The sequence below is a fragment of the Anas platyrhynchos genome, chromosome 2, assembly GCF_047663525.1.
Source record: "Anas platyrhynchos isolate ZD024472 breed Pekin duck chromosome 2, IASCAAS_PekinDuck_T2T, whole genome shotgun sequence".
Lineage (NCBI taxonomy): Eukaryota > Metazoa > Chordata > Aves > Anseriformes > Anatidae > Anas > Anas platyrhynchos.
Window position 1 is genome coordinate 156,421,843 of NC_092588.1, and position 21,358 is coordinate 156,443,200.

Genomic DNA, 21,358 nt, shown 5'->3' on the forward strand with positions numbered 1-21,358 from the left:
TCATGCATTTCGACAAAGCCTGATGAGGTTGTTTCAAAGGTGGCTGAAACTGAGAAAAATAAAAGTCCATGAGAGAAGGGTTAAGGACCATCCCCAGTAGGGATACTTACTAGGCCTAGTTCATTTAACCGACTAGGCTACAAAAAAATCTAGTAACAATCTGCAAAATCCCCACCTCTCTCTGCCAAGCAGCTGGAAAAGGACCTACAGGACTGTGCAGCATCACACGTCACATAATTCAATGCTCCAAAATGCAAGTTCCGCAGGAAAAGCTTCTCTAATGTGGTCTCAAAGTAAAAAGCAAGATTGCTGAAGCTACAGAGACTACATCACAGCCTGCTGCTTGGAAAAGCAAGTTTCTGTATACATTTTTATAGACATTTTATGCAGCTCAGTCACTCAGACACTCTTATTTTTGAGATATTTCGGACACTGCCACAGGGAACACTGATGCATATGAAGCATATGAAGATGAAATAGCTCATCTACCTTGTGTCCAGTGTACCCAGCTATTTCCAAACTACAAACGAAGGTATAAATGAAGGCAACCATTACAAAAAAGCCATTTATTAGGTATGTACATATATACACATACATGCAAAATGATTTTATACACATTTACACAGGTTCAATTATTAACACAGTGCAAAAATGTCTAAAAAGGTACCAGCCCACCTTCTATAAACTTAACAGGTCTTTGGGAGAAGAAAAAAAACAACACACAGAAAATAAACAGTTTCATAAAGTGACTATGCACTGTGAATCTTTTAAATCAATGAAGTTCATTTGTTGCCGATTTCCTTGTGCTATGCTGCTGGGTGAGGAAAAGAATTTCCAAGGGACTTATCTTGAAAACTGACAGAGTTAAGGAGATACAAGTCAAACCACATTAAACAGTTTGAAGTCGAACAAAAAGGGATGGATTCCTGTTTGGGGATTTGATTCAACACCAGTGTAATCCCACGTTATGAGTCAGATTTCATGTACTCAAACTGCAAGTCATTCTTTTTTATTAAATCTTAAAGCACTGAGATCGATGCAAGCTATTCTATTCCTCTTGCTGTTTCACTGGACAAAAAGTTTAATTGTATAAATACCACAGATACAGAAGCCATCCTAAATAATAACACAAAATAAAAACAAATAATGCTTGCTCTTCCTCGCTCCCAAATCACAATCCAGAACTACAAAGTGCACAGATACCAATGCACACAGATTAATCCACACAGATTCCTTAGCACAGGTTGCACACATTACAGAAAAGTTGCAAAGGGATCAAGCAAAGCAGAGCTTTGTCCGTGAGCAGAAGAGACCTTGTTGCATCCTCTGCCTAATCCACAAAGCCAAAAAAAATTATATGAAGGCAGAATTGTACCAACGGAGTTTGTTCAACAAAGTGTTCTCAGGAAAAAAGAAAGCATTAACCAAAAGCTGATTTTAACCTTCATCAACTCTAATGATGTTAATTACATGAGCTATCTGAACACCTCATTGTACCGCTCGCATTGCGGAGCTGCTGCTCACATCACCTGGCACAGAGAGGTGGTTGCTTTAGGATAAAGCAGTCGAATACTCAGGGAGCATCAGGACCATTGCTCTTTCCTCCCATCAGCTAAATAAAAGGCTGAGGAACACAAAGCACATCATGGTTCACTGCCCCCCCTGCTGTCAATGCTCTGTGCATTTAGTTTTGTTCTGTTTCTCCTGACTTGTAACCCAACATCACGGCTTAATTTCCTGCAGCCTCCAATCACACAGAAAGAGAACCTTGACAAGTAAAACCGGGACTGAACTGTACAGAAACTTAAAGCTTGACAGCACTAAAACTCCCACATCTGCGGGGTCATCTGGGTGTCTTAATGAGAATGTGTGAGTCCTGGCTTAGTTCATCCACTTACCGCCAGTTTTGTGCCTGAGTGAACGACAGGCAATCCATTTTAATCCACTCCTCTAGAACGGAACAGCATTACCTCATGGCACAGAGCTCCAGCTGTTTTCGTAACTGGCTGGCTAAAACATTCCTCCATCACTTCTACTAAGCTATTCCTCACAGTTTAAAGGACCTCATTACATAATTGTTACAGTAAACGGGCTAGCATGAGTTGGAAGAGAAATGCCTCTATTTTATTACTGGAAAAAGCTCTGGAACCAAGTCTCTAGATGTCCTAGAAACTGTCCAGGCTAACAGGCTGCAGTTAGATGCATCCCAGAAGTGCTTCAAAGGCCACACATTTTTGGTCCACTCATACTTGGTGTGTTTACATCTTGGGATTTCAGGAAAACATACCGAGATGCAAGGAAATAATTTTGTTAAGTATTTCTGCAAACTCAGAAAGACAACTCTGCATTGTGTTAACCTCCTTGCAACCGCTAGAGGTAGAGACTATGTGAGAGAAAAATAAGTCTTTGGTGAGAGACTGTTGGTGAAGGAAATGAGGTCATCAGAAAAAAAATTAAAAAATAAAGAAATCTAGGACCATACTGGGACAATATCACACCTACAGCTCCCTACATCATCTCAGTTTGAGTCTTTACAATCCTTTGGGGACAGCTGCATCAAAATGCTATGCATTTTTTTAAACGCAAGCAGCCTAAAGTATTCGTATACGTGCTAAAATGCCCATATGCACCTCGGTATATCACTTACAAGAATACCCAGTGCAGCAGAGGTTAAGAAATTCAGCTCCTAAGTACTATATTCAAAAGTGCACACTCATAAATTCTTCTTAGGGTAAGAACTCAACACCGTTAGCTAAAGGTGTTTTATATAATAAAGAGAACCTGCTCTCGCTCTCCATTACTGGAGATGGCTTTCCACTCACCAGCTATTCGTTTTTCTAAAGGTGAAGGAGTCGGTGGCCTGTCGTAAGTAGGCTTGGAAGATTTATTATCTGTACAGACCAAGCAAACATGGAACTGCCCATACAGTAAGGGTGACCTTAACTGGGGAAATAAAGGCTGCCTGAGCTGAAAGGGCACTAATATCCCCTTGGTTTATTTTGTGCTGCCCCAAGCATATTTGTAATTAACCAACAAGCATGTACTTTAAAATGCGCTGTATAGCCAGGAAATATTTAAAACCTGTATGTTTTTTTTAAAGAAGCTACAGCCTTTTCCTTTCATTGAAAACCCAGAAAAAAATACCCTGAATCTCATCCTAACATTTTTTTTCCCCATTGATAATGAACTTGTCTAACTACGGCAAACTACTCCTTTACTTACACTTACCAAGAGTCTACAGACAGAAGTGTTACCCACCACTTTATCTTCTCCTTATAATACAATTTTAGGATTTTCAGAAGCATTTCCACGCCAAGACATTGACCTGCCAAACTGTTACAGAGCCAGTAAGACAAATGGTAAAATACTGTCTAGGTGGTAGCAGTCAAGGAGTAAGCGCCAGTTTTAAGGTGAACCTCCATCCGCTGACGACACCTAACGAGATCTACCATGCACAATCACCACATGCCATGTTGAATACAGTTAAATTCTTCACTGTGTGTTTGACATTGCTACATGGATCCCACTTCATTTCAGGTTGCTGTGAGACATCCTCCTCGCAATAACCACTGTCACAAGGCTTTAAAAATACTCCAAGCTATTTTTGCCCCTTTTAATACAAAAAATGAGCCGTAAAAAGAGAATAGCAAACCCACAGTCTTTTTCATACTCCATAGTCAGGCTGTTTCTCCATGAGTTGCCTTGTCAGTATCTGGTAGGAAGACAGAGATGCCACTCCTATGTGAAAGGCTATTTGCCAGACGTTCCGCAATCCGTACAAGTAAACGTTGCATGAACAGACCAAGAAAAAGAGTATAAATGTTTTCACTTTCCTCGTCGAGCTGTAGAATAGGTACAAGTAACACTACAAAAGGACAAGAGAGAGATCATTAGCATTAAAGTATATATATAGAAGACCAGAGTTATGCATATACATACATACAGGCAAGCTGGGGACCTTTGGCACATCCACGCCTCTCGGACATGCCAACCATTGCCATGACCACTAAGAATCTCAAAGCTTTCCTCCAGCTCCCATCCTGAAAGGTTCTCCAGGAACAGCAGCCTCAGTCCAGAACCTACTGGTTAAACGTAGGCAGCAAACGAAGCCTGGCAGCACACTCGGCGTCCCTCCTGCCCACCCCAGCCTGGACTAAAAGGAGTATAAAGTTTGAACCAGCTTTCAAAACCCACCTGTGATTCTTGCAAGGCAAAGGCTCAGAGGCAGGAAACAAGCAAACCCCAAACTGTTGCTGCTGGATTTGCTCTAGGGGTAAGTAAAGGATTTCATTCTCTAGACTTGACTTGGCAGCAAGAGCATCATTTCTGCCAACACAGGGCTCAAAAGTGTTTTGGGGCTTTCTGTATTTTTATACTCGAAACCAGCTGGAACCCACTTGCTAAGCAAGTGTGAAGAGCAACAAGCCTTGCAGGAGAGAACTAAAAACTTCACAAATTGCTGGCAGAAGAGCTACTTTTCTAAGTCAGGCAGTAACAGATCAGGCTTTCTCACTTAAGGTCACAGCTTCCAACTGTGCCGATGACACAAGTAGATACCATAAAGTAGAAAGCACTTCACATTTGAGCTCAATTTATGCACGAGCATTTTGTGAAGATGACTGCTACAGATCAAAAGGACAAGAAAGAACACCTTTTTTTTTTTTTTTTTAAAGCTTCTTTAGCTTCAGGTGCTAACTGGAATAAAGCAGGACAGAGCCTTTCTGTGTGATGACTGACTTGCATCCAGTTTTCAGATCCCGATTCTTATCTCCATTTTAAAGCTCTGCCACGAGCAGAGGTGTAAAAAGGCTGAAAGACACTCAGTTGTCTCTTACGATATGACAAATAGCATCATTACCAGTTTTAAATATCACAGATGAACAGAAGCCTTCAGATAGCTACCCCCAAATTTGGTTGGCCAAAGGCAACAGCACTAAAAACACATTGTATTATGTTATACTGTCAATTAGCATCCTAACTATAGCAGCTTCCTGTGACAACAGGCTAAAAATGGAAGATTTTGCAAACCGCAGATTTCCGTGAAACCTAAAGGTTGTGGACCACTACATTAGGCACGTAAAAAACCTTTCAGGAAGAACCTGTTTGGAGCATGTATTATTTTCCTCATTCAAACTCTTCTGCATAAGGAGGTAAGAGAAAATAATCCATTGGAAAAAAAAGAAAATCTAAGGAAGTTGGGAACTGTATTTGTCCCAAGACTTTAAAATAACTTTTCATGTAAATTAGAAGACCTTCAGTGGTGGTGTTATTCTGTATGTTCTTTGTCTTTTACAGTGGTTATGCTACAAAAGCCCATCACTAGGTCAGAAAGACAACATGTCAATCACTTTGGGAAGAGAGGCATCTTTGGGCTAGCACTTCTTTATCACACTCAGCTCCATTTGGCATGCCACAGCATGGAAACACTGAAAAGCCTGCAACTCCAATTTGACAAGGTTAAATTGTGCCCTTAATTATATTTGTGCCACTTCACTGGAGCACCTTTGTGGAATTGACTAGATAGGATGCTAAAAAACAAGTTGTTCCTCTGCTTAGCTGAAAATGGTTTTGTATTGTAACTCATAATGTCAAAACTCAGAAAGCATTAAGTTAACATACCTGAAAAACACAGGCTAGAAAAGGTAGAAAAAAGGCTATCACATTTCCAATTACTTCATGGTCCTCCTGTTTGGATAAAACAACAAACAAGGAATTAAATAAACAACACTTTTTTTTTTTTTTTTAGCAAGTACTACTTGATATTTTGGAATACTGTATTTCATCAAGTACCCCTCATCCTAATTTCTGTTAATTGACTGGAACAGTATCAAACAGCAGCAAGATCACCACCGTTCAACAAGATACCAAGAACTGAGGCTTATGTGACAACAAATAACTAAATAATGATTGTTATAAACAGATAAATAAGACTGTGAGACCCTGCAAGATCAGGACACTTTTTTTCCTCTTTTTAAAGTTGTTTGCAGTTACATATTTAACAAAAATTACACAGAAGCATCTAGAACAAAATACAAGACAAATAATAATAATATATCCAGCCAGCCTAGCAAGATTACAACATTTCTCCAAATTCCAGTGTCACCAGAAAAAAAGTAGAATGCAACATGCTTGAATACACAACAAAACACTCGCTCTAGAAGGTAAGCAATCAGAACTGTACAGTTCCTGGACAAACAAAAGTTTTTATGAGATGTGTAGTCTGCTGTGAAGCAGAAAAGCCACCCCTCATCTGGTTCCTGCAATAACTCTCTTCCTTCATCTCATTTTCAGGTTTCAACCCAACCAGGATTACCTGAAATGAATGCTCTGCTAGGTGAACTCCTCGAATGAGATTCAAAGCCCCACACATGATGTTCAGAACAAGGGACAGGATCCCCAGGGGAGTCACACGTTGCATTCTGTAAGTAGGGACTTAAAATAATAAAAAAAAAAAAAAAAAGAACAACAAAAGAGAATGAAAAGATAGCCATTAGTAAAAGTTAGCACTACAACTTCAAACATTTCAACATAAAGCAACTCAAATCAGCTTATCTGGATTTTCCAAACCTTTCATGCTTGTTCCGGAGAAGACCAATTATGAATAGAACCACATTTGTTGTTGCATTACACTGCTCAATTTTTTTGACATCTAAAAAAATATACAACAGCTCTGGAGCACTTTTTAAACAGGTTAAGTAATAGAATTTGTTCTTGAACTATTTAGCATTGATTTCTTCTTTTGTGCTGCATATAGGTATTTTTCAACTCTTTATTACAGCAGATTAACAGAACTGACCATTCTTCATGGGTCAGGAGAAAAATCAGAGGCTTTAAGCACTCAAAGGGATAGTAAAAACCTTAGATTTCTGGCACATGTAACAGCAAGAGACCAATTTGTTTCCCCCTCAACTGGTAACCACACACTTCTCCCCACAGACAATTTGAGGGTTTAATCCAGCACAGGGAAATCTAGTTTCTCCTGCATCATTTCCATACCACACTTTGTGCCCTAATTAAGCTGTTGCCACAATGTAATATAAAACTGTACCAAGACCAAGGATTTAGATGCCTTGCTGCAGGAATAGTTACTGGGGCAGTTCTCAGGATGACACAAACTGTCGGTGCCAGTCTTCAAGGCAGACTGACAAATCACAATCAAAACTGGTGCCTACGGATTGAATTCTGAAGTTTTTGGCCTTTGAGACACATTTTACAGCCCCCTACAGTTTCTTTCATCCCCTTTCTGCCCACATCTCACAGGTAGGGAACTACGTGTCTCACCTCCTCTGCTACTAGCATTTGTTTCAACACCCAAACACCATTTCCTCAGGACAACCTAATTGATACATACCTAGCTAAGACCAAAGCAATTATTATTGATTTGTATTTAAGTTCGCAATTTGCCATTTCTAATTAAGGGTTTGGTTGTCCAAAAGCTTGCCTATTTTTCAACCTAGCTAGTGCAACAATAGATACCACACCTTGATCTTCACCTACGTTTATTTCTTGCCATATTCTATCCGTGGCTCACCACAAATAGAGCTCTTTCAGCATAACAACAATGGCAATTTGCACCTCAGGCATCAAATCCAGGTCCTCTCCTGCACCAACAGAAGATACAGGACAGAACAGATGAGCCCTCAAGAAGCTTCCCCAGTCTCACGATGTTCTGTCCCCTGACCAGCTCCTAATGAGGAGATAAACTATGCAAAACAGAGATCAACTCTGGTTTTGCTTCAGTACCAGGTGAAATACCAGTACCTACTTGAGCACTGCACTACTACTGCACAGTTCAAAAAGGAAAACACTTTGTGTCTCCTCCTTTAAGAGGGATTTTGATAGATGGATGTGAAAAAGCTTGGTGCCAAATTAATGTAGGGATATAAATCCTCTTTTATAAATGTCTTTGTAATTAATTTCTCTGGCACGCACTCATACCTCCGTAATTTCATCCCGAAAGCTGCTGCAAAGGGAACTGTATTAATCTCATTTGCAATATGTCACATTATTTAGTATTACTGCGTATTATTGTCATGCACATTTTCACGTAAATAAATGGTGCAAGAAACCTGATCGTTTAAAGGCAATTTTGCTTTTCTGCTACACAGGGAAATTTTAAATCCAAGCAACACGCTGAACAGAAGCTGTACCAACATGTTTGTTTTTATACTGACAGCAGCATTCAGTTTCCTATTATTTTTGATAAATTAAATAATGTTGCAGCTATGTATTTCTCTCTCATGGAAATTTCCTGATAAAGACTACCATTTCTTCTTCCTGAATTGCTAAGATTTGCTTCAGAGGCAGGCTGTGTCTCTCAGACAGAGAGAAATCATCAAGTACAAGTGTCGTTCACTGCACAGGATCTTGCAAACTACACGCATCAAGAGTTTCCAGACCCCAGTGAAGAACAAGGGGGAATATATTGCTTCTGCAGGCTGAAGACAAGAGCATGAAATATTATTTAAAAGTGACATTTTTGTCCACTAGGATAAAAAGAATTGCTTTCACAGACGCAGGGGAGATTACAGTATCTAGTTGCTCAGGGCTCACAGTCTGTGAAAACCGATCTTTAAATTGTTTGCTGGGGAGTTTTGTTTCTGCTGCATCTTCCTGAGGTTTAATCCACGAACTGCAAATTGCACAGAGCAAGAGAAATGGGTACTGCTAGAACAAGATTATTACAATTCTGTGTGCAGATTCAATCATGTTTTCATAAAAACACTTTAATACTAGAATTGTTTATTACACGAAATAAGAGAACAAGAGACCATAAGCTCTGTTAGCCCAGAACAGCAGTTTTGCACACGCACACACACACAATTAAATGCAAGCTGGGATTCAAACTGATCTGACTGTTCAGTAGGAAAGTCAGGCACTTCAGAGTACAAGAACTGTACAGAGGTATTTTGGGCACCGTGGGTTATCCAGCACCCAGAAAAATGCGTCTGCAGGTTTCAACAGGTGTAGAACAATTCTGTGAAAACACACTCGAACAATGAAGACGAGGAAATTTGTAAGAGATTTTCTGAGCAGAAGCCTCTGGCTATTTAACTGGCTGACATCAGTGCCAGTGCCATACTCCATTCTGTCTCTTCAAGGGTTTGACAATGACTCACTTACACAAAGCTCCAGATAAAGACAGCACCGGGAGTGAAAAGATGAAATCAGATTCAAGCACTTTAAAAATAAAATGCGAGCAACTGAAAAACAGAGATGTAAGAAGAGGTTATCAAATCTTCAAAAAACATCTTGAAAAGGACTCTGAAGTACTCCCCGTGTGCCTCCAAAAGACTAAGAACATTCATCAAGGGGAGCACAATGCTGCATAATTTAATAGCCTGCTTACTAGACAAATAGTATAGTACAAGTTGTTCTTCCATTTCTTATAGCCAGTTCTGAGGAGAAAAGTCTCCCTCTATGCAGAAAGCTACTTCCATTTCACTTTTCTTTTATATACACAGCCCACTGCCTTCCAAAGCTTTACCAGCTAGCCTAGACTGGGGCACAAGGTTAAGCTTTTGCAACAAAAGCTGAGGCTGTGGAGATGTTGAGCAAGGATACGGTGTTAGTGTCTTTCTAGGAAGAACTGGGCTGGATTTCGTTAACAAATGGAGTAATAAAAAGAAGAGAGAATTAAAAAATGAAAAAGCGTCTTGTCATTGTCAAGTGTATATATAGGAACAAAACTGCCCTGACTTTTCAGACTCCTTTCACACTACAAAGAAGAGGAGCCAGGGGATGTGCTCACACAGCTGAACAGACAGGAGCGGGTTACATCCACGTGAGGAGACTGATGTTTTGATCAGTCCAGGATTTCTCGTCAGTACAGAATGCAGACGTGATTAAGTTCTGCTCTCCTGGAACCACTTCAACATATGCTCAGTAAGACTCCTGTATTGCAGAGCTGCAATATAAATAACAGTAATAAGGCAACAGACACTATGCACACGGCTAAACTTAGAGCAGCTAAGTGGGATTCAGCAGCTCGGTGGTGATGAGAGGAGAGAGGAACAAACCAGGCAAGCTGACTCCAGCTGATGGAAACAGATGACCATAAACACAGCCCTTAAAATAAAGATGGAACAATTTGTATGAGTATTTGGGTTAGAACAGAGAGAAAAAAAGAAGCCAGAAACACAAGCCAGATGGAAAATAAAAGAAAGTAATTAGGAAGATGGGGAAAACTGAAAACATATTTCTGATCTGTAGACACAGACTAGCTAGCAAATGTTCACTGGTACTGAAAATGTTCACACTAGTGCAAAGAATTTCTAAGCCCTGCCACACCATGAAAATATTTAACCTCCAAGCATGGTTTGGAGGCACACTTTCAAGTCTGACTTGTAAATCAAATGTTTTCTATTTTTAATTCTTCCTGGTCACTGATCCTTTTCATTTTACCTTAAAATACCTTTGTCAAATTAGATTCCAGCTCATCCATCAGAAACATTAAGACCAAGCAAGTAGAATTTAATTTTGTTAATGGTTCATAAGCCAAGAGCAACGAAAGAAGAAGAAATACAAGCTCATGGTACCCCAGAAGCTGCATTTAAACTGCAATGCTAATAGGATTAAAATCATTTTATTTTGCAAAGGAAGTAGGCAGTACTTTGACTGCGCAACTGAAGCACAAACAAGACACCAACTTCAGAGAAAATTAGGTAGAGGGTAGCACTTTTAAAAGGAAGAAAAATATCAGCTTCTGTTACAGAAAGTTCCTGTGCCAAGCCTTTACACATTGTTTGTGCAGACACATCTTCCGAAAAATTTAGTCAAATGCACTAAATTTTAAAGAACAGGGTAAAAGCAGAAAGTGCAGGTGGGAGAACAACCCAAGGTGGGTAGTATGAGAGTTCTGCCCTCAGCTCAAACACGTTCTTCTGATCTTTTCTTTCCTCAGGGCTGAAGTAACTCAACAAGTCTGTAATTACATATCTTCTGAGTCTGCAACAGCCGGTGAAAATACTGGCGCTGCTTCTGCCAAATCAAATTTAACAATCAGCGACTTTAAAAGCAGGATACTTTCACATGCAAAATGCCAAGCCCGGTTATAACTGATTGCCCATGTGGAGCAGCTTATCTAAAACTGGGGGGGAAAAAATGCACTACCCTGAATACTTAACGCATACCTGCTACAATCCAAAGCCCACACGCTCTTCAATGTGGCAGAAAGGCAGCCTTTTCTCCCAGGTTTTGTACACGTTACCCCTATTTCTCAGTGTAAAAGGAACAACTGCTGCTATACACTTTCATATATGCTTCGCTGTCCTTTGCGGTTAGGTTTAGGAAGTCTGCTGTCACCTGTGCAGAGTAGCAACTTACCAACCTCCACATGAACTTCTGCGTGCCCACCGTTAGCCAGCCCATTCATCAGCTCCGCGTCCTCCAGCTTCAGCTCAACCGGGGGCTGGAACTTCATCTCCTCCTCAACCTTCTCCCAGTTCACCTTCGCTCGAGAGCCGCTTGTACAATTGAAATGCCATTTTACTTTCTGAATGACATTATCTGAAACGTTATAAAAACACACTTCGATTAGCTCTGCAGAATTTTAGGTCATTATTCCTCAAATCACTACATTCTTTGCTTTTTGGATTTTTTTAATTACTTCCTTCATTTCTTTTCTTACTAGTTTCAGGTATAAAAGTCTACTGTGGGTTAACAAATGAAGGACCTTCCCTAGGTATTTTATATCACACCTAATCCCTTCAGGATGCTCTAAATAACCCACCTCAACATCCTGTCTGCAGAGGACTGAAGATGTAACACATTTTCAACTACCCATGAACTAGCATGAGGCCTGAATCAAGTAAATCCACTTCATGTTTTAATAATGCCAAGGATTAGGGATTTTTCGGCACACAGAAAAACTAATTCAACCCATATTCAAGTTATGAAACAGTTCTGAGGCAATTGCAGTGACTCCACCAAACTCCAAGCCACGGATTTAGGTACAGATCAACCTGCTCTGCCTCTCACACTTTACATTTAAAACCATTCATAAGCGAGTCCCTTTTCACGAATGTGGCTGCAGGTTTGACAGGAGTTACCACAGCACCGAGACAAAACTGAGAACGTGTCTGAGGAAGAACTGCCCACGCACCCAGAGCTGAAGGACCAAGCCGATTCCTAGCTGCTTCCTATTTAACTGTGCAAAGACATGGGAAAATTTCACATGCTTTGGCAAATAAAATTCTCTAACATTAATTTTGCTAAGACATCCTATAATTAAGATCCAGATCCTTAAAGTATTGCTATGCTAGAAGACTTGCATAGATTGAGCACAGCTCTACTGGATATGATACATATGGAATAGCTTAAGCATGAGTTTAGAGACCACACAGGACCTGGATGTTGTGCTGGAATACACGGTGCCATGAGTATTCATTAAAGTAAAATATAGGATTTTTCAGTAAGTCAGCTTGCTATAATCATAGAATCATAGAATATCCTGAGTTGGAAGGGACCCTTAAGGATCATCAAGTCCAACTCTTGACACCGCACAGGTCTACCCAAAAGTTCAGACCATGTGATTAAGTGCACAGTCCAATCTCTTCTTAAATTCAGACAGGCTCGGTGCAGTGACCACTTCCCTGGAGAGCCTGTTCCAGTGTGCAACCACTCTCTCTGTGAAGAACCCCCTCCTGATGTCAAGCCTAAATTTCCCCTGCCTCAGCTTAACCCCGTTCCCGCGGGTCCTGTCACTGGTAACTACCAGGCAAAAGGTTAAGATTTTATGTATCAAGTGCATCTTCGATCCCAACACAAGAAAATCATGCAGCTTTAGGTAGACTCAGTAACAAAATACGGTACGACATTAAAAATGAGAAAAATGCGTTATCTTTAAAAAGAAGCATTATGGAATTAAAAGAGGCTCTAAATTCTTAATCGAGTTAAAAAAGGAATAATATGGATCTCAGCATAAAATTACACCTGGAATGTACCCAGAAAACAAACATAAGATGGCTGCATAATGCACTTTCCTTGGGGATTTCTCAATCTTTTAAGCGCGGGCTTAACGATATTACAGAAATCTGGGTAGAAATGTGCTAACCTATTCCAGTATCTTATCCTTTCCCAAAATAGAGTTTCTCACTGCAAGGGAATCGTGTTTTTCAAAAGGTGTGAGGTTCAGCAGAGCATCTGCTGCTTAGCAGAAAAAAACAACATTTATATCAGGTTAAAAAAGAAACACTAGGCATGATTATCAAGTACTATGTGAATCTAAATCGTGCCAGAAGTAAATCTGTCCCTAATAATCTATTTTGTTTCTCTTTTTCCTTGTACCCATCTGTCTCCACCTGTCAGATTTTTTTTTAATTAAGTTATAAAGTGTTTGAGATGTGGATTTCTTTTTCTTCTGCACTTGTTTATTAACCACCACAGCGTTTTGCTCATCTGTTACAGGGGCTCTCAGGAACTGGAGGAACAATAATCTAATAGTTTAATGCAGTTACAAGACTCCCTCCTCCTCCTACACAAGCATGCAAAGGCACACACACACACGGGCATTTTTATGATCAGACTCTGGCCAGGAGACATTGCTTAACAAAAAATGTATCAGACAAGATATTCTTATTAGAGAACAAAGCTACAAACCAAATTCCAGAAAAGCATACGGTCTGGAAGCTAAACTGATGCTCGTTGTATCATAGGAAGCAGCAAATTCCCACTGAAGCTCTTCCAGGAAGCAAAACGCCATGATGGTTGAGTAATTGCTGGAACAGATCGCCATGCAGGCAATATCCCCAGAAGAAAGGAAACTGAAATACACATAAAAAAAAGAAAAAAAGTAGTATCAACATACAAAGGCAGGAGGGTCACGCTGAAGGTGAGAAGTAAACTGTGCTTTCTATCGAAACAAAATGTACAGACTGCACTGACTGGAAGAGCAGACTAAAAAAAACGTGTAGGTCCTGCAGCCCCTGCCAATCCATCACCCACTGCAACTCCTTCGGCAGGCCTGAGCATACTGAAGAACAAAACACCAACATTTTTGAAATTGCAACATCAGTAAAACAGAGGGCATTACTTTCCCAGACCGGCCTTAAATCAGGCTAATAACAAAAGAGGGAGCCAGAAAACAGCAGAGGGAAGGAGCTTTACAAAGCTCAGTGGTGGTCCATGAACAGGAACAAGCAAGCTTTTCACAAGAAGCAGGCAGAGGTACTCCTTGCGCCCCTCGAACACCATGACGTTGTACTAACAGCAAGAGGTATGGGTCATCTTGCACAAAACCAAGGACACTTTTACTGCTATGTCATCTACAGCAAAGTAAGAGGATTTTGCATCAGAGGCGCCATAATAAAAATTCTCATTCTAAAGTGTCCCTCTAACACAAAAGCCATATTTATACAGAGGTTTCTACCCACAGATGCGCCAAAACCTACTAAGAAACTTAACGGAATGAGGAAATCTTTTCTTACAGGCTAGTAATTTGTTAGCAGCATTTCAGCATAAACACTGCATTTTGGAGCTGAACAGTTACACTTTCTGTATTATCTCTCTTCTGCTGTTTCACCTTGCTTCTCCCAAGCACCAGGTGATAAGAGAAGAAGAAACGGCCTTAAGTTGCACCAGGGGAGGTTTAGGTTGGATATTAGGAAAAGCTTCTTCACTGAAAGGATTGTGAGGCATCAGAACAGGCTGCTCAGGGAAGTGGTTGAGTCACCATCCCTGGAGGTGTTCAAAAGACGTGCAGATGTAGAGCTTAGGGACAGGGTTTAGTGGTGGACTTGTCAGTGCTAGGTTAACAGTTGGACCAGATGATCTTGGAGGGCTTTTCCAACCTAAATGATTCTGAGTCTATGGTTCTGTTCTATTTCATCCCTCTCACACAGAAATATTTGTGGTTTCTATTTTATCACAGTTCTATTTATTCATTAATCTGTGTACTTCGGATTTATGGCTCTGATGAGCTCCGTGACTGCCTAATTAGTCTGCGTGTGTTCCCTAAACTCCCTTTGTCCCCAGCTCAAGCTAAGAATCAACACCATGCCTGAGTATAAAACTACTTTTCCCCATTTGCCAACTATTTATAGTCTTTTTGCCACGTATCTGTTTGCACTCTTCTCATTTCAGAGCCAGACACGTAACTACTTTTGTAGAGACTAAAGAAGATTAAAAGCAGCAGAACACATTACTGTCAGAGGGCGTAAGTTCAATGTGAAGGAGAAGGAATTAAAATGCTAATCTCTGCTTTCCCAAGTCATTCGGTGCAAGTTTATAGATCTTATTTCTCCAATCACTCCCCCCAAAAATGGATGCAGTGACCCTGAGCTAGAACTGTAAGTTCTCTTACATTTGCTAATCAGGAATGGAGTCACAAGCTAAAACGCAGTTTTATAACTACACTGGACTGAATAGGAAATAAAATGCTCCTCTCTGAAAAGAACCTTAATTTCTTATAGTACAGACTAGCAGATCCTTCTCCAAAAAATAAAAGCAGAGATTTATCATCTTTCCACAGTTACAGGCCACTGTCAAGAAGGAATCAGTTCTGTGCTGACCAGAATAAGAACTGTAGGAGCCCAGGGGGTTTCATATCACCTACTGAGAGCAAGCATCAGGAAGATCTGATTGTCACTGAAGAAAGGTGTCTGGGCTCAGTTTTAGACAGAACTATTGAATTCCGAGGCACCAGGGCTCAGAAGATATTTGGAGAAGTTCCACCTCCTCCAATTGCCACTACTAACAAGTATTGCCCATTGAGCTGAATGCATTTAGTACAAAAAATAACAACTGAAATGAGCAATTCTTAACAGATGCTTACCTAAACTGAGACAGAGCTGTGTGGCTCTGGTACTGACTAAAAAGTTGCAAAATATGGCTAGGGGTTTACAAATCTATGATAGGATTTCCTATGGGAGTTAGGCACTGTAGAAGACACTTAATCCTTGACGTTGTACCAATCCTCAGAACAACCATCTAAAGAATTCAAGTCAGAAAGCAACTGACAGCAGCAGTGACTTACTGGATGCTAAGGTCACGTCCTTTCGCTGTGCCTCGACTTGGGTACCGGGCCAGAATCGAGGACAACGCCTTTAATCTTTTCCTGCATTCCAGAAAGTCCTGGTTGAAATGAAAATCTGTGGAGGCTGAGAGGGGAAGCCCATCCCTCACCCGCACCACGCAGGCAAAGAAGATCATGGACATTCTCCGCTGGAGTACTCATGAGGACAACCTGAAAACGAAACGTGGCTTTAGGTTAACAATCCACCTTGGATATTTACCAGCCAATACACAAGCCTGAAACATCTCAAGGTTGGAGTTTATTCACCACTGCTGCTGACCAATACCTTGTGTACAACCTCTGCCCCGGAAGACAGACAAACCAGCCCCAAAGATCAGAGCTGCATCCCTCTGCTGCCTCTCTCAGACAAAAAGGTGAGGCCAGGGATCTGCCAGGGAGCTACCTGTCTGAAAACTTCCACTATTTTTCCTCCTTCTGCTTTACCTCAGTACCAGAAATGCTGAGTAAACTTCTTACAAGTATTTATGGAAAGCAGCTCACTCCCACGGACACTCTGCAGCCTCGGTAAGTCTCCAGTTGCATTAGCGTTGCAGATCAGGCCTGATTTTCCAGCGTAACACAGAAATAGATTTTAAAAAATGGCTGTAGCCCATCAGGCTCTTTTTACAGAAGTAATTATGGCTAAATATAGAATAAACGTTGCTCTCTCTCGACTTCTTACTCTTTGGCAGGTCACCATCTCCCACAAAAAGTTATTATTACTGGGATTTACCTGGTACATTCACATCACACAAGAGATCTGTCCTTCGGACATACCACGAGGAGTCAGCACAAGATGTTAGAGGACTAACACAGCTCACGTCTCTGAAAGATAAACCATAATGAGCAGTTTAGATAACTCACTAATGACCCTTATCGGTACCAATATGTAAAACCTGCCTGCAATGGGTGAACCTAACCGAAGGAGTATTTTGCCCCAAGGAAAACAAACAACTCATTTCCTTAACCCAGACATCAGTTGCTAGAGGCACTCAAAGGCACTCAGATCACCTCCTCTGAAATGATATGCAAAGTATTTCTGCTGCCCTAATCACCGTCTTTAAAGTGCTGTAAACCAACAGCTCCAACTCAGCAGACAGGCAGTGATTACCACAAACTCTAAAGAAAATAAAAAAACAAACATTTAATCTGCTTCAGGCAAACAACATAAATGAAACATTAGACAAAACAAACCACTGTGAAGTCTAACTTTTGATAGAGGGTTGCTGTAAGCAGCCCTGTATCAAGAATCACTGCCAACGCTCCAAGATGGTTTAAAACATGTCTCACTGTCAAGTGCTTTTGCTATCTAAGAAGGTAAGAGAGCAAAGTCCCCTCCAGTTCAGCCCTTCATCATCTCCCTTGCCCATAGAGCTTGTCAGATGTCTCACAGGAGCTGAGTTCTCACCACGAGCTGCACCAAGAGGGTGTCAGTTCTGCTCCACAGGCATCACTTCCACACAACTTAAAAAAACTTAGCAATTTTAGACCAGAACCCCTTTGTCAAAGGTGGCTGGCATTTGCCAGCATGGTAAAGGAACTAACGCTTGCCCAGAGAACAAACAGAAAGCATAACAAGTCATTTCCTTAAAAAGCAAATTAAAACTATTTATCTACTTGCTTCAGGGCTAAAGGCTCGCACCAAGCATCAGCACACCCCTCTGAGGGGCTCTGTGCTCTCCTGGGAGAGAGCAGGGTATCAGTCCCCACCAGGAGACTTCCAAACCGAAAGCCAGATCGAGTCAGTGCCCCTTAGTAGGAGAGCAGAGCCCTAAAACGTCCTGCCACGGCTGTGTTTATCCCAAAAGGCTGTGTTTATTTCTGGCTTTAAATCCGTGCATTTTTACCTTTGATGTCTAAGGAACACACAGTCAAGCTGTAGGTGCACATGGGACATGTATCTTACGTGCCTTTTGGTTTGGTGAAAACTGGTGAATGCACGAAACAGAAGGGCCACAAACATCCCCGAGAGATTGTAAGGTGATGCAGTGACTCAAACCTTCAGATGTCTGAGAGCAGGTGAGCACAACCCCAGGGGAAATCACCTGGGGACACGTTCACCGATCTGCTTCTCACAGAGCTCCGTTTGCACAGCTATCTCCGTGCTCCCCAACAACACAAAATGGGAGTAGGGCAGTTGCTGTGCAAACATTAAAAAGAGTTTTTCAGCAATTCAGGGATTTATTTGAAGTGTAACATAGATGCAGCTGAAAGAGGTGAGAGCCATAAGAGAAGGCAAAACCTACAAATAAATTAATGCAGCTGCTTCACCTGTCTTCTCATCACCAACAGCTGCCACGCAGACTCACCCAACTCTCCTCTCCTCTCCAATTCCCCCAGCACACCTGCTCTGGCACAGCACCACAACCACCTTTATTTGTTTTTCACCACAGCCTCATTACTCGCACACCGGAGGTGTTCTGTGCCCACGGCAACAAGTTACTAACACACCTCAAATATTTAACTACTCACAAGCAGTTTTGCCACGCCACCTGTAAGGGAATGCACAGAATTGTGGCATCAGATGGGCTGGAAAAGACCTCCAAGACCTCTAAGATCACCGAGTCCCATCACTAAACCCATCCCAATGCTTGCCCACCCTCTCAGTGAAGAAAATACTGTCACAACTTACCAGACCGAGCATAACCAGGGAGACCTGATCCTGCTCTTGAAGCCTGATCTACCCTTTCCTCCTCTGGCCTCTCTGTCTGCGTGTGACTCGCTGCCTAAAGTATCTGCAACGGCCTTTACGTGGCAGGCCTTTGAACTCAGGTCCCGAACTCTGACAACGTCCTCAGGTCTTTTGATTAATTACACATCAAAACTTCCTGTACTCCAATTAGTAACCCCCTTCCTCAACTGCTGTGCTGGCAAGCAAGGCTCTGAGAGCAAATGCAAACCCCTAAGTAGGTGAGGGAGGGGATTACGTTTAAAATGCTGTTCTTTAAGAAGTGATTTTATCCAACCATGAAAAGCAGTTTCCTTTTAAGAATGGCACAGCACTAGCAGGGAACACCTCGCTACCAGCTCCTCTCTCGAGGAATTCGTTCCCTCTCCCTGGTCAGAATTTCCCCTTTCTCTAAGGGCAGCACAGAGGTCAGGTTCAAACCTAACACCATGCAACTGTTTTGTCAAGGTCTGGTCTTACTGCAGAAAGCTTTAGTGGGTGTTACCATAACCCAAGAGGCTCCCGAAGCAGGCTAAGAAGTTGTTTTTGTACACGATGGCTCGATATGTGGTAGCAACCTATTGCACCAAACACCCCTTTCCTCAGCTGGGTCAGAGTCAGAGGGAGTCAAAAGCAGCCAGAAGTGGAATGACAGAATGTGAGAGAGATTCAAATTCTCTCAATCAAACATGAAACATCGAGAAGAGCTGCAGCTCCATGTTGATTTGAGCCTCACCTAACAGGAAAAGGAATTTAGAAATGGTTTAAAAGGGGGATGAAAGCCAGTTACTACTAATTTTCAGGATTACAAGGTGGATTTTCTCCTTTTCTCACATATGTAGAGGCAAAACTGAAGTCCAGTCAAATTTCTCATATTTTAAGACTGAAGTATATCTGTGTCCCTTCTGTCCCACACCAGTGCTGTCCAGCTTCCTGAAATCACAGACCTGCACTGCAACGAGCACCACGCTCAGAGTAAATCTCTCCAGATTGAGCAGCGAACAAAAATTCACCTGAAAGCACAGTACCATAACTTTTAAAACGCCACTTGTGGATATCAAGAGTCTATAGGCCACTAAGAAGCCCTCAGGCTCTGTAGTCATCACCAAAGAGAAGTTCAGAGCCTTCCAGCACCAACAACCTGCTCAGACACAAGGCTATCAATATCACAAATACCACATGTCACAAGGAGCTCAAAGCCCAACGTTCAGCTCCCCCGGCCCCAGCAGGGCCACCTCGAGCTGGTGTCCAGCCCCACATCCATCTCTGGGAGCTGGGCCCAGTGCTCCTGGTGTGACCCCACAGGTGCAGAAAGGACAGAAAGGGTCCCCTCCATGTCCTGCTGGGGACACCTTGACTCATGTAGCTCAGGACACTGTTGGCCTTCCTTGCAGAAAGCACATTTGGTGCCCACCAGGAACGTACACACCCACCCCTCAACAACCTGAGGTCTCCTAAAAACCAATCTCTGTACTTCCAGCAGCTCACAAGCCTTCAGACTCCTTCCCACCCCACTCCATTCACCACATTATGTATGCCCAGCTCAACTTTCTCCTCATTAGGGGTCCCCAGAGCCCCCCAAGCATCCCTCCTCACACCCTTCCAACACCCCAGACACCTGAAAGCCACTCCACAAGGGCCCTCCCATACTGACAAGTCCCACCCCCCCCCCCCCCAAACACCCCCACACCCCCAAACCTCACCCCATCCCACAACCTCCCCAATCCGTGCCTCACCCCAGCCCACCTCCAGGCATCCCCGGCCCACCTCAAGCCTTCCTCAGGGCCCCAAGCTCCCTCCCCTCACACCCCTCCACAACCCCAAACCTCACTTCCCTCCCAAGCAAGCCCCAAAACCCCATTATCTCCCTCATCTCCCCCTCTACCCTCCCAAACCCCCCCCAAAACCTCACTTTCCCCCCACAGCAACCTCCAGGCCCCCGGCTCACCCCCAAACCTCCTCAGGGTTCCCCTAAATCCCCTCAGTACTCCCTCAGCCCCCCCCCCCCAAAACCCACACCACAGCCCCCCCCCCCATACACCCTCCCCCTCACCCCCTCACGCTTCCCAACCCCCGCGGGCACCCTCAAAACCCCTCCCCGGGGCTCGGCAGGGGATGAAGATGAAGAAGAGGAGGAGGAGGAAGAGGAGCAGGGCCCCGGGGCCGCCGCTCACCTCAGCCCGGCCGCCCCGCTCCCTTCCGCCCACAGAGACGGCGGCCAGAGCGGCCGCGGCGCGGGGCACGACGGGAGCGGGGAGGCCGCCGGGCGCCGCGCGGGGGGGGAGCGCGGGAGGACCGGGGCTGAGCAGCCTGTGAGGGGTAGACTTGGCGGCCCTGGAGTGCCCCGCCTCAGTGTGGGGAGAGATGTGAGGGGAAAGCGGTGATAAAAAGCGTGTTGGTTGCATAGCGAGGAGTGAGAAATGAAGCTAAGCACACTTTTATAGAATCACCGAATCGCAGAATCATTAGGGTTGGAAAAGCCCTCCCGAGATCGTCTGGTCCAACATCCCTACCACCAATGTCACCACTAAGCCGTGTCCCCAAGCACCACGTCCAACCTCTCCTTGAACAGGGACAGTGACCTCCACCTCCCTGGGCAAGCCGTCCCAATGCCCGACTGCTCTTTCTGAGCAGAAATGTCTCCTCATTTCCAACCTGAACCTCCCCTGGTGCAACTT

General features: G+C 42.9%; 1 protein-coding gene across 4 annotated transcripts; it reads right to left on the reverse strand.

The window, feature by feature from the left end:
- Positions 1-551: 551 nt before the first annotated feature.
- Positions 552-20,981, reverse strand: SEC22C (SEC22 homolog C, vesicle trafficking protein). 4 transcript variants are annotated; one of them, XM_038174929.2, is made up of 8 exons: positions 20,855-20,981; positions 16,746-16,837; positions 15,974-16,183; positions 13,600-13,763; positions 11,326-11,508; positions 6,314-6,432; positions 5,620-5,685; positions 552-3,865 (listed from the first exon to the last, which is right to left on the reverse strand). In XM_038174929.2, exons 3-8 carry the CDS (start codon positions 16,153-16,155, stop codon positions 3,665-3,667), a joined length of 915 nt encoding a protein of 304 aa, XP_038030857.1. In that variant the 5' UTR covers positions 16,156-16,183; positions 16,746-16,837; positions 20,855-20,981; the 3' UTR covers positions 552-3,664. The 4 variants fall into 4 exon arrangements, with proteins under 4 accessions (XP_038030857.1, XP_038030859.1, XP_038030860.1 ...); XM_038174931.2 differs by having other exon boundaries at positions 20,764-20,899; XM_038174932.2 differs by lacking the exon at positions 20,855-20,981 and adding an exon at positions 20,734-20,756.
- Positions 20,982-21,358: the final 377 nt, after the last annotated feature.

What these genes read in the sequence shown, in the direction of transcription:
- SEC22C (XM_038174929.2), bottom strand. Translation starts at nt 16,155, where the DNA reads ATGTCCATGATCTTCTTTGCCTGCGTGGTGCGGGTGAGGGATGGGCTT. An exon ending in GGACGTGACCTTAGCATCCA is followed by an intron (nt 13,764 to 15,973) that starts GTAAGTCACTGC and finishes TGTGTATTTCAG; the next exon opens with TTTCCTTTCTTCTGGGGATA. An exon ending in GTATGCTTTTCTGGAATTTG is followed by an intron (nt 11,509 to 13,599) that starts GTTTGTAGCTTT and finishes ATAACGTTTCAG; the next exon opens with ATAATGTCATTCAGAAAGTA.